The sequence below is a fragment of the Oncorhynchus mykiss genome, chromosome 4 (genome assembly GCF_057628025.1).
Source record: "Oncorhynchus mykiss isolate SJ-2025 chromosome 4, ASM5762802v1, whole genome shotgun sequence".
In the NCBI taxonomy this organism is placed as follows: domain Eukaryota; kingdom Metazoa; phylum Chordata; class Actinopteri; order Salmoniformes; family Salmonidae; genus Oncorhynchus; species Oncorhynchus mykiss.
The window spans coordinates 80,674,813-80,691,554 of NC_143025.1; the positions used below are offsets into that span (position 1 = coordinate 80,674,813).

Here is a 16,742-nt window from a genome sequence, read left to right on the forward strand (position 1 = left end):
GCCAGTTGGGGATATTACATCTTGAGTGGAGGCACTGTGTGTAGGCTACAACGTTGCACAAGTGTGAACTGTAAAATAACATCAACATACCAAGTTTTCTTAATATAATTTATATTCCATTGAGAAAACAAGTCAACAAAAATACGGCAGCATATAAACATGGATTGCATGATTCAACACAATAGTAGACAACATACGGTGAAAAGTAGAGGCAACATTCATTGACATTACTCAACCACAGCCGTTTAGAGAGCATGGAAAGAGAAAATAAGACGTTGACCAAAGACAACAATGCCAGAGGCAATAGATAGAACAGAAGTCTGGGACATTCCAATGGTAAACTGGGACTTCCTGTCTGATGTCCATCAAACGCAGATTTGTGTGTGCTCTCTGTGCTGTCTGAACCAGCAGGAGAACACAACTGTCAGTCAACGAAGCACTGTGTGTCCTGGAGAGCTACTGGGTCTAGATCAGGGTTCTCCAACTCTGGTCCTGGAGGGATACTGGGTCGAGATCAGGGTTCTCCAACTCTGGTCCTGGAGAGATACTGTGTGTGAATGATTTTGATCCAGCTCTGCAATATAGTCTTCAGATTGGACCACATTTAGCAGAATCAGGTGTTACTGCTGGGCTGGAATGAAAGCCTGCACACAACCACTAGATCTCTGATTTGGAGATCCTTGACGTACAGTAGATATACGTAAACAACATCTATTCATGAAAGCAAGGGAATGGATTTGTATTGAATACATTCCGATATACTCATAGAATAAAACACAAACAAAGGACATTAAGGGCTGTACGGATACATGAGCAGCACAACTAGACAAAGGTGCATGAGACGTTGATTAATCCGTACAGTACTGAATGTCATGACTACATTAAAATGCATTACTGTATGAACATTGACCTTAGTTCATATTGTCATACCAAGAGCCATACATACGGTATCTATCATGCATATTGGTATTGATATCGTTACTCGGTTATCAGCAAATTACTTCACAATGTGCCAATTCCAGAGAGCCGTTCTTCACAAATGTGGACTTTCATTTGCAGTGGTCAACAACCATGAGTTCCTTCAGAGGAATGTAAGAGTAATTCCAAACCCAAGTCTCCACGTACAAAAACATCTGGAAAATGTACAACACGTAGGCTACATTTGACAAGTCAAGGAGTCAAGGAGACAAGTCAAGGAGTCGAGGCAACAAGTCGAGGAGGAAGTGTCCTTTCAATCCCCAAAGTCTTTGTTTTTTAATAGCATACTGTACCCCAAGTTTTACTATGAGGCTCTAAAATCCAGATAAACATATTTACTGTTTATCGAATTGTATCTGTTCTTCAGATAAACATCTTTGCAAATTCAGATAAACATATTTTCTCATGAAAAATTTGAACTGGAATATACAGGTAACTACCAAGATAAAGGAAAAACATGAGTAAATGAGGGATACAAAGGATATTGACAGCAGGTGCTTCCACACGGGTGTGGTTCCTGGGTTAATTAAGCAATTAACTTCCCATCATGCTTAGGGTCATGTATAAAAATGCCCACTATTTAGGGATCTAAGTGCTTCCACACAGTGTGGTTCCTGAGTTAATTAAGCAATTGTCATCCCATCATGCTGTCTGTCTGTCTGTCTGTCTGTCTGTCTGTCTGTCTGTCTGTCTGTCTGTCTGTCTGTCTGTCTGTCTGTCTGTCTGTCTGTCTGTCTGTCTGTCTGTCTGTCTGTCTGTCTGTCTGTCTGTCTCCAGATCTCAACCAAATTGAACACTTATGGGAGATTCTGGAGTGTTTTCCACCACCATCAACAAAACAACAAACAATGTCTTGTGGAAGAATGGTGTTGCATTCCTCTAACAGAGTTCCAGACACTGGTAGAATCTATGCCAAGGTGTATTGAAGCTGTTCTGGCGGCTCGTGGTGACCCAACTCCCTATTAAGATACTTTATGTTGGTGTTTCCTTTATTTTGGCAGTTACCTGTACTTTACAATGCTATGCTTTGTTCCTATGTGGTTTTGGGAGCTCTTTTGTGCAGCGTCCACAAGTTAAAACAAGAGGTTAAAAACAAGATGGGAGGCAGTGTTCTGGAAACAGTTTGGACTCCATCTGAAATGTCACTCGGTAAAAACGTCTCCTGTTGGGTCACTGATCATAAGCCCGTTCAGTCTTTATTTCAGACCCTTCCACAGAACAACAATGACCTTATGACCTTGACTGCTACAGTAGGTAGGTTCTTCTGTATGTTTAGTCCATTGACTGCTACAGTAGGTAGGTTCTTCTGTATGTTTAGTCCATTGACTGCTACAGTAGGTAGGTTCTTCTGTATGTTTAGTCCATTGACTGCTACAGTAGGTAGGTTCTTCTGTATGTTTAGTCCATTGACTGCTACAGTATGTAGGTTCTTCTGTATGTTTAGTCCATTGACTGCTACAGTAGGTAGGTTCTTCTGTATGTTTAGTCCATTGACTGCTACAGTAGGTTGGTTCTTCTGTATGTTTAGTCCATTGACTGCTACAGTAGGTAGGTTCTTCTGTATGTTTAGTCCATAGACTGCTACAGTAGGTAGGTTCTTCTGTATGTTTAGTCCATAGACTGCTACAGTGGGCTACTGAGTCTACATCGTCTGCAGCAGTAGGTAAGTGACTGTATGTCCTGACTGTATGTCCTGACTGCAGCAGTAAATGACTGTATGTCCTGACTGTATGTCCTGACTGCAGCAGTAAGTGACTGTATGTCCTGACTGCAGTAGTAGTCCTGACTATGATCGTACGGGCATCCAGTGGCTGAACCTATCCAGGAAGCGTTGTACGTGCACAACGTAAAAGTCTACGTTGTGAGAGAAATCAATGCAGATGCTACTGTATGTGTCCGCTAGGGTGCAGTACAGAGCCGTCCCGCCCAGACTGATCACCACGGTTACCAGGCACAACAACAGCAGGATCAAACACGAGTCTCCGCCCACCTCGTCTGCACAGAGAAAAAAACATACTAATTAATATTTTGAACAAGATAATGGTGGGTGGTGCAGATGGTATACACAGATGGTATGAGGTGTTACTACAATGTTATTATATTTGTATTAATTTATAATACGTATAGCTTGTATAGACTGTGTGGGGGGGGGGGGCATGGTGCTCACAACACCAGGGTTGTGGGTTTGATTCCCACAGGGGACCAGTATGTATATATATATATATACACTCACTACTGTCAGTCGCTCTGGATAAGAGCGTCCACTAAAACATGTGTGTGAGAAGACAGAGGTTGTTTTTGGGCTGATCCATACCTGGTTCCATGCCGTCCTCTGGCTGGCTGAAGTGCACCTTTCGTTTGGAGTTGTGTTTGGCTGCTTCGGGACCCTCGGGGGGCAGGCCATCTAACGATGCCCTCCTCCTCTTTAGAATGGACACCAGGCCATCTGCTGAGGAGCTCTGGATGGGAGCAGAGTGCTGGGAGTCAGAGATATTATTACAGGAAATAGATGGAAAATAACAGGCTATATCTGAAATGGCACCATGTTCCCTATATACAGAGCTACATTTGACCAGCTCAATAGGGCCACCTAGAGGTGAAATTATGTGTATGTTTGCACAACAAACTGCAATGATGCACAGATGTAGGATTTGATCACCCTGCTGTTGCAGGAAACGCAAACTGTTTTCAAGGTCTATAAAAGGTTGTAATGTTTTGTCATTTGAGGACGTCATTGTCACAACCATTGACTGATTTATCGAACAGGACCTGTATGTGAGCTATTTGTTCTACAGGCGTCTATTGTGGCCCTTTAATGACATCATAGCCTCTGTGTCCTGTCCTCAAATCTCACTGAGTTCCACCCATGGCCACATTACTTGGTGTGGCACAGGACATGGAATGAAGTAACAAACACAGCCAACTCCGATTACAGACCCAGCTCCTCTGCCAAGACTTCTCTGGGCTCCCTTGAGCCTGTCCAGGGTTGTGTGTCAATCCAAAATGTGTGTCCCCTCCCAAACAAGAGACAGAGACAGAGAGAACAGGCAGAGACAGAGACAGAGAGAGAAGAGACAGAGACAGAAGTGAGAGACAGAGAGATGAGGCGGTAAACATGAGGCCGTTAATGTCTCAGTGTTTCCTCACCTCCTCCACTTGAGACAGTTTGTCCAGGTCTTCGGCTGAGGCTTGGGGAACCCCCGATGGCCACTCCACCACCTGCACCTCCTCTTCTGGACTCTCCTCAAACACCTCTTCATCCACCCCCTGCCCTTCCTCCTCAAACTCTTCCTTTCCTCGCTCTCCCTCCTCTCCTCCCTCCTCCTCAGCCATGTCAGGGACAGCTCCTGTTGACGTGGTCTCCTTAACATCCTCCTCACTCGGTCTTACAAGGTTGTTGACTCTGACTGCAGAGACAAGATAAGTGTTGCTTAAAGCACGGACACAACGGTAGCGTTTGCCAGCCAAGAGTAGTCAGCACCTCTGAACAGAGTGTCGGACGTAATTTGCAAATCGAGTACAAACCGGTTCTACATGTAGAATCACACAAAAATGGCATCAGTTAGACGGCCACCGGCAGGGTGGTCCCTCATACACACACGACGAACAAACGGCGAGAAGATCAGCAGATCGATTACAGTACTACTGATCACCTGGCTTCACCATAGACAGACACACACACACACTAGCACACTAAAAGTACTGTAGATATAGCTGAGACAGTACGGAAGCATCATCTGGCATCAGATCCCATTTCATGAGCCCTTATTGATTAGAACCAAACTACAGTCTGAGGCTTTCCAGTGAACAAAGAGGACGATATCATCAACCTCGTATTCACATCTCTAGGCTAAGTGGCCATACTATAATATTGATTTAGGAATTCATATGATGTGTTTTGTGTTGACCTTTTCCATGATGGGATGGTGACCTTTCTTTCTCTCTCCCATCACACTGCCCCCTGGTGTTGTGGCTGTCTTTCAGCACCGTGTCTGCCATGCTCTGGGGGAAAAAACAGCTCTATCATGACTGTCACACCACAAAAACACTCATCTTATGTGATGGATTAAGAAACATGATCAAAATGATGGTGTGTAGTGTACTGTTATGTGTCTTCTTACCATTTTCGCACTAAGCATTGGTCTATTACGAGAGAGAGAGAGAGAGAGAGAGAGAGAGAGAGAGAGAGAGAGAGAGAGAGAGAGAGAGAGAGAGAGAGAGAGAGAGAGAGGGAGAGAGAGAGAGAGAGAGAGAGAGAGAGACACAGAGACCCAGAGAGAGAGACACAGAGAGAGACACAGAGAGAGAGAGTCAGATTGTGCTTGTTGTGTGCAACGGGGAGGGGCAATTGAATGCAAGCTTCACAAAACAAAAACAATTTGAAAAAATGTCTAGCCTGTCTATCTCTGGGTAACAGGTGTTATGTTCGACCCGCTCAGTTTTCCACCACAAAACACCAGAAAATGGTCAAAAAGAGTCAAACCAACTTTTACACTATGATTAGATGTTCAACATTTATTTAGAAAAAAATACATTTAAAAAGGAAGAGTTTCACGATATTAAAAAGATAGTTCAGTTCACGCAAGAGGGTTGAACTTAAAATGAGAGCCAGGTTGTTGTTTTTTTTACCTTAAAATGAATCACATGAAGTAAATAATTATCTTCAGAAATGACTAGGGCTTTACAATGATGGTGAAAACTTGGAGAAATGTTGAGGTTACATGGGTTCAAATCTTCCTAAAAGTCACAGAGGTTATAGGACATAGGATATAGGACATAGGATATAAAATATAGGACATAGGATATAGGATATAGGACATAGGATATAGGACATAGGATATAAAATATAGGACATAGGATATAGGATATAGGACATAGGATATAGGACATAGGTTATAGGATATAGGACATAGGATATAGGACATAGGATATAGGATATAGGACATAGGGTATAGGACATAGGATATAGGACATAGGATATAGGATATAGGACATAGGATATAGGACATAGGATATAGGACATAGGACATAGGACAATAGGATATAGGACATAGGATATAGGACATAGGATATAGGACATAGGATATAGGACATAGGATATAGGACATAGGATATAGGACATAGGACATAGGATATAGGACATAGGACATAGGACATAGGATATAGGACATAGGATATAGGACATAGGATATAGGATATAGGACAAAGGATATAGGACATAGGATATAGGACATAGGATATAGGACATAGGATATAGGATATAGGACATAGGATATAGAACATAGGATATAGGACATGGGATATAGGACATACTATATGGTTTCATGTCTAGACAAGAATCACTAGCGTGGGATGCTTATAATCAACATTCAAATATAGGGTATGATCTCACATATTATGACTTTAACTAATAAACCATGTATAAATGAAAATATACATTTAAATGCAGACAGTGTTTGTTGTTCAAATTCCTTTGATCCCTGTATGGAGCGGTAGTATTGTGGGTGTATTGTGGGTAGTATTGTGGGTAGTATTGTGGGTAGTATTGTGGGTGGTGACAGACTGTGACAAACTAAAGTAAATAGGCATGATTTGCTTTCCCTTCTACTGACACAATCAGTACCACTGCTGCAACTAACTGTCCAAGTGATTGTGCATTTAGTCCCAGTTCTAGAACAGCACTATAACACATCAGTAAGTATCTAGCTCACCTCTGGTGCGTCTTGCAGATCTGGCTCAGCATTTCTATGTGTTCCTGTCCAGTGCTGTTGGTCTCAGCTGGGGAGGTGCTCTCTGCTACTCTGTTACGCTCTCTCCATTGACTCTCTGAAAGCACACAGAACACACAGGTTATGATTAACACACACACACACACACACACACACACATACAGGTACAAACACACAAACACTTGCAATTGGAAGAATGACAGGATTATTTTGTCAGTGATGGGTTCAGGACTTCAGACTGCAGTGACAGAACAGATGTGTGGAGTAGAGTGCAGTACCCCAGTCCTCCTGCAGGGCAGCAAGATTGGACAGGAGGCGCTCATGGTACAGTTTCTCCAGCTGCAAGAACTGCACCGCCCACTGGTCTGATAACCATTAGCAGTTAAGGAAACCAGATTCCACACCAGCCAATAACAGCTGTCCCTGAGGCTGTCAACTCGGGATTCAAAAGACAGGATCATATTATCAAACTTGTGACAAATATATATAGCATCTGGTGTTTTGAAGATGACATAAATAAATACTGGAATTTTAAAGCTACTCCAGGACATGGTCTGCTGCTCAAGAAAAATAATATTTGACCAGAATATGTACTTTATTGTGTTTTACTCTCAGTGTGTGTGTGTGTGGGGGGGGGGGGGGGGGGGGGGGGGGGGGGTGAATTGGATTATTTCCAGTAGAACCCTTTTCTCTCCCCAGAACTTCCACACCCGGTCCTCCCAGAAATCAACCACCACTATGGTTCCATCTTAGGGAATAGGGTGCCATTTGAGAAGCACACTATGTCTCTGGACATAGACACAAACCTTTCACATCCACACACAACTCTCTCTACACTGCGGGGCCCAGTTACCATGGTAACAGAGCAAACAGGGCGACAGAGTAGACTCCAGCTAGGAGACTCCAGAGGAAACAGACTGCAAGGGACAAAGGGAAATCCACCCGTGACAGAACAGGCCAAATACTAACGACCTCGCCACACACGAAAATACCCCACCTATAGAAACTCAGAAACTAAACATCATATTCCGCTCTGCCCAGCACACTTGGAAACACGTTATCTTGGTTACCCAGAGGTCAAATTCTCTAACGAATGTTTGTCATTTCCTATTTGTTTTCTGGGGAAAATGCCATTAACAATTGTGATAACCTTTGTGCAAAGGAAGGAAGCGAAGTCTCCTCCCTCTCAAATGGAAATTCGAGGCCAAACCCCTTCCCCCTGCTAATTTCACCTGTGTTTATAACGGCCAAAAGAGACTGTTTGTTTTTATGAATTTTTACAATATAGACAATTTTGACTTTGTGTCTGTGGAATCTAGTAGAAACGGTTTATCATCTGCTGGGAAATCACTGCACAAAAACCGCCTTGGCCCAATCCAGATTCGTTCAAATAATCAATGAAGAAACCAGGAACTGCTGCTGCTCGTAATCACATAGTTCTACGTTATCCTTGACAGATTCTCGTTTGTCCACGTGAATCTGTCCATGAGAGATTAGGAAACACTGCAAAAAAAATGGTCCCTTTCCTTCAGTCAGTTGAATGGATCTTAAAGTAACATTATAAATACTGTCACCACAGTCCCTAGAGTGACATCATAAATCACTGTCACCACAGTCCCCAGAGTGACATCATAAATCACTGTCACCACAGTTCCCAGAGTGACATCATAAATCACTGTCACCACAGTCCCCAGAGTGACATCATAAATCACTGTCACCACAGTCCCCAGAGTGACATCATGAATCACTGTCACCACAGTCCCCAGAATGACATCATAAATCACTGGCACCACAGTCCCCAGAGTGACATCATAAATCACTGTCACCACAGTCCCCAGAGTGACAACATGAATCACTATCACCACAGTCCCCAGAGTGACATCATAAATCAGTGTCACCACAGTCCCCAGTGACATCATAAATCACTGTCACCACAGTCCTCAGAGTGACATCATAAATCACTGTCACCACAGTCCCCAGAGTGACATCATAAATCACTGTCACCACAGTCCCCAGAGTGACATCATAAATCACTGTCACCACAGTCCCCAGAGTGACATCATAAATCACTGTCACCACAGTCCCCAGAGTGACATCATAAATCCCTGGCACCACAGTCCCCAGAGTGACATCCTAAATCAGTGTCACCACAGTTCCCAGAGTGACATCATAAATCCCTGGCACCACAGTCCCCAGAGTGACATCCTAAATCAGTGTCACCACAGTTCCCAGAGTGACATCATAAATCACTATCACCACAGTCCCCAGAGTGACATCATAATTCCCTGTCACCACAGTCCCCAGAGTGACATCATAAATCACTGGCACCACAGTCCCCAGAGTGACATCCTAAATCAGTGTCACCACAGTTCCCAGAGTGACATCATAAATCACTATCACCACAGTCCCCAGAGTGACATCATAATTCCCTGTCACCACAGTCCCCAGAGTCACATCATAAATCAGTGTCACCACAGTCCTCAGAGTGACATCATAAATCAGTGTCACCACAGTCCCCAGAGTGACATCATAAATCACTGTCACCACAGTCCTCAGAGTGACATCATAAATCACTGTCACCACAGTCCCCAGAGTGACATCATCACTGGCACCACAGTCCCCAGAGTGACATCCTAAATCAGTGTCACCACAGTTCCCAGAGTGACATCATAAATCACTATCACCACAGTCCCCAGTGACATCATAATTCCCTGTCACCACAGTCCCCAGAGTGACATCATAAATCAGTGTCACCACAGTCTTCAGAGTGACATCATAAATCAGTGTCACCACAGTCCCCAGAGTGACATCATAAATCAGTGTCACCACAGTCCCCAGAGTGACATCATAAATCACTGTCACCACAGTCCCCAGAGTGACATCATAAATCACTGTCACCACAGTCCCCAGAGTGACAACATAAATCAGTGTCACCACAGTCCCCAGAGTGACATCATAAATCAGTGTCACCACAGTTCCCAAAGCTTCGAAAGAAATACACTGCAATTCAACAGCTCCATTAAAACAAAAGACGTAGTGGAGATAAGTATTAGGAATGTGATGGCAAGGATACAGTCCTCATCCAGGGAGTAGGCCTCTGCTATCTGTGAAGAACGAGACAGAGAGAGAGAAAGAGTTAACATCTGGCAATGTTAACATATGTTTCACATGCCAATAAAGTCCTTAAATTGAAATTGAATTCAGAGAGGGGGGGGGGGAGGGGAGGGGGGGGGGGACATTACATTACAAACCGACCTGCTTATTCTGTTACTTGGATAACTCATTCAGAATCAGACTTGTATGTCAGGGCTTTACTTAAAAATATAATGTGTTCTCAATATGTTACATAAAGGAAATACATAAACTAGTTTAATTTAGAAAGTAATTAATTTAATTTAATTAGAAAGGTATTTTGCTGAAGAAAAATGGTGTACTTGCTTTAGTTGCAGACTCTAGAATAGATATTCTCGTGCTTGGGAATGAAGTATTGGAAGGTATAGGAAGAAAAGACTCAAGATGGGACTCAGATGTCAGGTGGTAAATAACAAGCCGTTGTGTGTCAGGTTCACTAATAACATGACGCGCAGCAGAACTCAAAACAACTCTGCCTGTCCCTGCCTCAACTCTGTAGAGCCACACACATACTCCAGATGCCATGAGATTTCCCATAGAGGTCAACGCCTGCTTACAAGGAGTTTACTTCTCTTGGCCAGTTATTCTGCCAATACTCCACTGATTGTACCAGTCTGATCACAGAGCAACTCTTTCTTCTGTATCAGTGTATAAGAGGCCTGTCCCAAATGGCACCCTGTTCCCTGTATAGAGCGCTACTTTTGACCCGGGCACATAGGGAATGACCATATGTAGGGAATAGAGTGCCATTTGAGACGTAGCCCTTAGTGTGACCGGTCCTTTCGATGGGGAGTCTAAATCATAGCTGGCTCTTTGTTCCATGATGACCAGAATTGGCACAGAAAGACAAACAACTACAAGGCTATGACAGTACTATGACAGTACTATGACAGTACTATGACAGTACTATGACAGTACTATGGGGGCCAACGTAGTAACAGAATAAGATTAGAAAACTGTACAGAGAAAGGGCATCAAAGGCATCAATCCACAGAGGACCAGAACACAGAGGACCAGAACACAGAGGACCAGAACACAGAGGACCAATCCACAGAGGACCAGAACACAGAGGACCAATCCACAGAGGACCAGAACACAGAGGACCAGAACACAGAGGACCAATCCACAGAGGACCAGAACACAGAGGACCAGAACACAGAGGACCAATCCACAGAGGACCAGAACACAGAGGACCAATCCACAGAGGACCAGAACACAGAGGACCAATCCACAGAGGACCAGAACACAGAGGACCAATCCACAGAGGACCAGAACACAGAGGACTGTGTGAGGGTGAAAACACACATACACACACAAACACACACACCTGGTGTAGAGACTGTGGCAGCAGTGTGTGGTCATTGTGTTCTCCCAATGACTGTAGTGAGGCAAGCAGGTCAGGGCTGGGGCCTGGGTGACCACTTCCTGAAAGCACACACAATGTCATGTGCAATACAAAGTTGATGAATAGAGATGCAGTAGAATGTATAGCTGTAACATTTTAAAAGGTATGCAGTAGAATGAATAGGTGTAACATTTTAAAAGGTATGCAGTAGAATGAATAGGTGTAACAGTTTAAAAGGTATGCAGTAGAATTAATAGGTGTAACATTTTAAAAGTTATGCAGTAGAATAAATAGGTGTAACATTTTAAAAGGTATGCAGTAGAATAAATAGGTGTAACATTTTAAAAGGTATGCAGTAGAATAAATAGGTGTAACATTTTAAAAGGTATGCAGTAGAATAAATAGGTGTAACATTTTAAAAGGTATGCAGTAGAATAAATAGGTGTAACATTTTAAAAGGTATGCAGTAGAATAAATAGGTGTAACATTTTAAAAGGTATGCAGTAGAATGAATAGCTGTAACAGTTTAAAAGGTATGCAGTAGAATAAATAGGTGTAACATTTTAAAAGGTATGCAGTAGAATAAATAGGTGTAACATTTTAAAAGGTATGCAGTAGAATGAATAGCTGTAACAGTTTAAAAGGTATGCAGTAGAATAAATAGCTGTAACAGTTTAAAAGGTATGCAGTAGAATGAATAGGTGTAACATTTTAAAAGGTATGCAGTAGAATGAATAGCTGTAACAGTTTAAAAGGTATGCAGTAGAATAAATAGGTGTAACATTTTAAAAGGTATGCAGTAGAATGAATAGCTGTAACAGTTTAAAAGGTATGCAGTAGAATAAATAGCTGTAACAGTTTAAAAGGTATGCAGTAGAATAAATAGGTGTAACATTTTAAAAGGTATGCAGTAGAATGAATAGGTGTAACATTTTAAAAGGTATGCAGTAGAATAAATAGGTGTAACATTTTAAAAGGTATGCAGTAGAATGAATAGCTGTAACAGTTTAAAAGGTATGCAGTAGAATAAATAGCTGTAACAGTTTAAAAGGTATGCAGTAGAATAAATAGGTGTAACATTTTAAAAGGTATGCAGTAGAATGAATAGGTGTAACATTTTAAAAGGTATGCAGTAGAATGAATAGCTGTAACAGTTTAAAAGGTATGCAGTAGAATAAATAGGTGTAACATTTTAAAAGGTATGCAGTAGAATGAATAGCTGTAACAGTTTAAAAGGTATGCAGTAGAATAAATAGCTGTAACAGTTTAAAAGTTATGCAGTAGAATAAATAGGTGTAACATTTTAAAAGGTATGCAGTAGAATAAATAGGTGTAACATTTTAAAAGGTATGCAGTAGAATAAATAGGTGTAACATTTTAAAAGGTATGCAGTAGAATAAATAGGTGTAACATTTTAAAAGGTATGCAGTAGAATAAATAGGTGTAACATTTTAAAAGGTATGCAGTAGAATAAATAGGTGTAACATTTTAAAAGGTATGCAGTAGAATGAATAGCTGTAACAGTTTAAAAGGTATGCAGTAGAATAAATAGGTGTAACATTTTAAAAGGTATGCAGTAGAATAAATAGGTGTAACATTTTAAAAGGTATGCAGTAGAATGAATAGCTGTAACAGTTTAAAAGGTATGCAGTAGAATAAATAGCTGTAACAGTTTAAAAGGTATGCAGTAGAATGAATAGGTGTAACATTTTAAAAGGTATGCAGTAGAATGAATAGCTGTAACAGTTTAAAAGGTATGCAGTAGAATAAATAGGTGTAACATTTTAAAAGGTATGCAGTAGAATGAATAGCTGTAACAGTTTAAAAGGTATGCAGTAGAATAAATAGCTGTAACAGTTTAAAAGGTATGCAGTAGAATAAATAGGTGTAACATTTTAAAAGGTATGCAGTAGAATGAATAGGTGTAACATTTTAAAAGGTATGCAGTAGAATAAATAGGTGTAACATTTTAAAAGGTATGCAGTAGAATGAATAGCTGTAACAGTTTAAAAGGTATGCAGTAGAATAAATAGCTGTAACAGTTTAAAAGATATGCAGTAGAATAAATAGGTGTAACATTTTAAAAGGTATGCAGTAGAATGAATAGGTGTAACATTTTAAAAGGTATGCAGTAGAATGAATAGCTGTAACAGTTTAAAAGGTATGCAGTAGAATAAATAGGTGTAACATTTTAAAAGGTATGCAGTAGAATGAATAGCTGTAACAGTTTAAAAGGTATGCAGTAGAATAAATAGCTGTAACAGTTTAAAAGGTATGCAGTAGAATAAATAGGTGTAACATTTTAAAAGGTATGCAGTAGAATGAATAGGTGTAACATTTTAAAAGGTATGCAGTAGAATAAATAGGTGTAACATTTTAAAAGGTATGCAGTAGAATGAATAGCTGTAACAGTTTAAAAGGTATGCAGTAGAATAAATAGCTGTAACAGTTTAAAAGGTATACAGTAGAATAAATAGGTGTAACATTTTAAAAGGTATGCAGTAGAATGAATAGGTGTAACATTTTAAAAGGTATGCAGTAGAATGAATAGCTGTAACAGTTTAAAAGGTATGCAGTAGAATAAATAGGTGTAACATTTTAAAAGGTATGCAGTAGAATGAATAGCTGTAACAGTTTAAAAGGTATGCAGTAGAATGAATAGCTGTAACAGTTTAAAAGGTATGCAGTAGAATAAATAGGTGTAACATTTTAAAAGGTATGCAGTAGAATGAATAGCTGTAACAGTTTAAAAGGTATGCAGTAGAATGTATAGCTGTAACATTTTAAAATAATCTGTTAGATTTTACATTTTGAGGCTACTCTTAAGGTGTTATCATGGCAGCCATAAAGAGTAAGGACATTCTAGTGCTCTAGTAGCAAAGATACAATTTGTGCTTGTCTTTTGAAACAGCTTGAGGTAGGTGACCCAGATATACTACACAGTAAATATGTCCCGTATACTACACATACAGTACTGAACGAGAGGTGTGCTTTATGCAGAGTGCTAGGCTACCTGAGGCAGTTCCAGTGTTGGTTCTCTCCTCTCTCTGAGTCGTATCAGTGTCTGGGTCTCTGGAGGGGCTGCTGCTCTTGTTACCCATCCTCTCCTTCACGCTGTTGTTCTCCTCCAACTCAGTGGCTCCCAAACGGTGGGAGGGACGTGGCTGGCTGCCTTAGGGTTGCCACTTACTAGTATTGGATTATGGCTAGAGACATTGATTTGGTTCAGGATTACTCTATGGGTCACAGAAAACTCCAAAAGCTTTGGGTCAGCTTAATAAAATGTGGGATCCAATGTTCTAGGTTTAGCAGTTTGTTGTTGTTGTTGTTGTTGTTGTTGCAGTTTGGAAAATATGAGTAGACGGTTGTATCATCAGTGAGTGCATAAGGTCTATTATTTCATCTCTTTGAATTCTGGTCTTCTTGTTGGGGTTGTTTGGGGCTCTCCCTGATCCTCGAAAACCCTTGACCAGCTCACCAAGGTGCTTATTCCTCTCCTCTTCAACACCCTGCTGGATATAAACAGATGTTATTGTGTTAGTATCAGCGTGTGTTTCCAACCCAGAGATAAACTGCATTATTTCCCTCCTGACTGCACTCCTACTTGAGTTAGTGAGAAAACTCAATGTGCAGAAGAGTAGGAGTGAAATTATAGTTATTTTGCTGAGTGAATATTTTCTGAGAGAACTCTTTGTGTTACAAGCCTGACCTCCAGGGGACCCAACATACACAAAATAATCTTGGTTCGGGGCCACCTGTAGGTCGGGGGCCCCCCAGATTGCATATGAACACATAATAAGCAATGGCAACATGTGTAGAATTGCATGGAATTAGCTTTAAAACTGTGCAAATGTCTCTCTTTCCCCATGGCAAAATGTGTAGAATAGGAGGTAGACTGGCCCTGCACACACACACAGAGAGAGAGAGAGAGAGAGAGAGAGAGAGAGAGAGAGAGAGAGAGAGAGAGAGAGAAAGCCAGTTGACACAGTGTTTAATAAACAACCTCCATCATAAGACCTAGCCTACATTTATGCTTGAATGAATGACCAGAGAGTATGGATGGAAAATGCACAGTGTCAACTCGGAACACTTGGTGCCATGTTCACAGTCATGTGGATGTGAGCGGGTTTAGAACATAGAACTAGAAAATAGAATGTGACAGTTAGAACACAGCTTAGAGCAAGGAGGACTGTGACTCATATGGTGTGAATCCTGTCTACTGTGTAGTAGTGGCTGGCCTTTACCCTCCTATTATCAAACCACTGTGACCGAGCATTACTCATAGCTCTTACATAGATTTAAAGTGACAAAACTCACGGAACATTTGCACACCGTTTCTCAACCATGTTTGAATCATCCAACCTGAAACTGACAAGACTACTGATTACAATTAACCTTTTTGATATATAGAGTAATATGTGTAACAGAAATGTTGTCATTTCAGAGGTCTATTTGGTCTTATTGGGTTATTTTTCTTGTAGTCATGTGTACTTTTATTTTGTGACGTTTACAGGACCATGTATTTAAATCAAGGCTACTTCATGTCGCCAACCAATAGTGAAGAATTGATGCTGAAGCTGATGCGTTCTGCTTTCAAGTGCGTGCTCTGCTCCGTGTAGTCGAAATGATCAGTACAAGCCAAGCCTTTCATGTTGTTTCAATTCATGTAAATACTGTTTAAGTCTACACAATAACAGTAATGAACAGAATTCATGCGCTACAATATCGCAATTTACAGTATATATGTTCACCTAATTAACAATTTCATGTTTATTATTCGGCAAGGAAGAGCAAACATTTCAGGCTAGTCCAATAAATATTGCCGATTCAAAAAGCCATTAATGCGAAATTTAGGCTATAGCTTCATGGGCTAACATGCTGTCATAATTATATCCGAAGAGCACTCAATGGTTGCAACAGTAAAAACTGTGGTAGGCTACCTCATCACGCGGATGTATGCATACTCACACATGCAGTATAATGTCCCGCGGTAGACAGCAGATTCGTGGGTGACAATCACCGGAACGGTCATCAACGGTCATACAACTCAATCCCTTCCATTCTGAACGCGATGTTGTAAATGCACATGATGCTATAATCGTGAGTGTCACCGTGGGTAGTGATTTTTAGAATATGTCAACTAAAGTGATGTTCTCTGCGGATCCATGGTTGTTTACGATCTAATCCGGGAAATTTCTGTTGCAGCTCCTCATTGCAAAATATATCACTTTATTGTACAAACAACGGAGGCAATGGGGACATCTTCTGGCTGTACTCTTATATCCCTCACCGATTGGCCTGCAGTAACTGTAACTAGAGGAATGTATTTATGGGCTTGCATGTGTTTTTTTGCCCAGTATTTACAAAATGTGGGAAAGTATTGTGTAAAAGGCATCTCCTTAGAAACCGTATATAACAATATATATTAGAGAGCTTTGGTATCATTCTCATGGAAAGCTTATTCAATATCTGCCACTTGATATTGCACTGGTGTATCATCAGTAAAGTAACTGAGTCAGTGTTCTTCTAGCCTACTCCTATATGCATGTGCTTGATAC

The 16,742-nt window shown here is 41.0% G+C and overlaps 1 protein-coding gene across 1 annotated transcript; it reads right to left on the minus strand.

Annotated features, from left to right (window-relative positions):
* Positions 1 to 2,431: 2,431 nt before the first annotated feature.
* On the minus strand, positions 2,432 to 16,438 carry LOC110522498 (uncharacterized). Its single transcript, XM_090233477.1, has 11 exons — positions 16,153 to 16,438; positions 14,198 to 14,696; positions 11,167 to 11,264; positions 9,781 to 9,811; positions 6,986 to 7,072; positions 6,690 to 6,804; positions 5,100 to 5,121; positions 4,887 to 4,980; positions 4,126 to 4,385; positions 3,293 to 3,437; positions 2,432 to 2,973 (listed from the first exon to the last, which is right to left on the minus strand). Exons 2-11 carry the CDS (start codon positions 14,283 to 14,285, stop codon positions 2,765 to 2,767), a joined length of 1,149 nt encoding a protein of 382 aa, XP_090089603.1. The 5' UTR covers positions 14,286 to 14,696; positions 16,153 to 16,438; the 3' UTR covers positions 2,432 to 2,764.
* Positions 16,439 to 16,742: the final 304 nt, after the last annotated feature.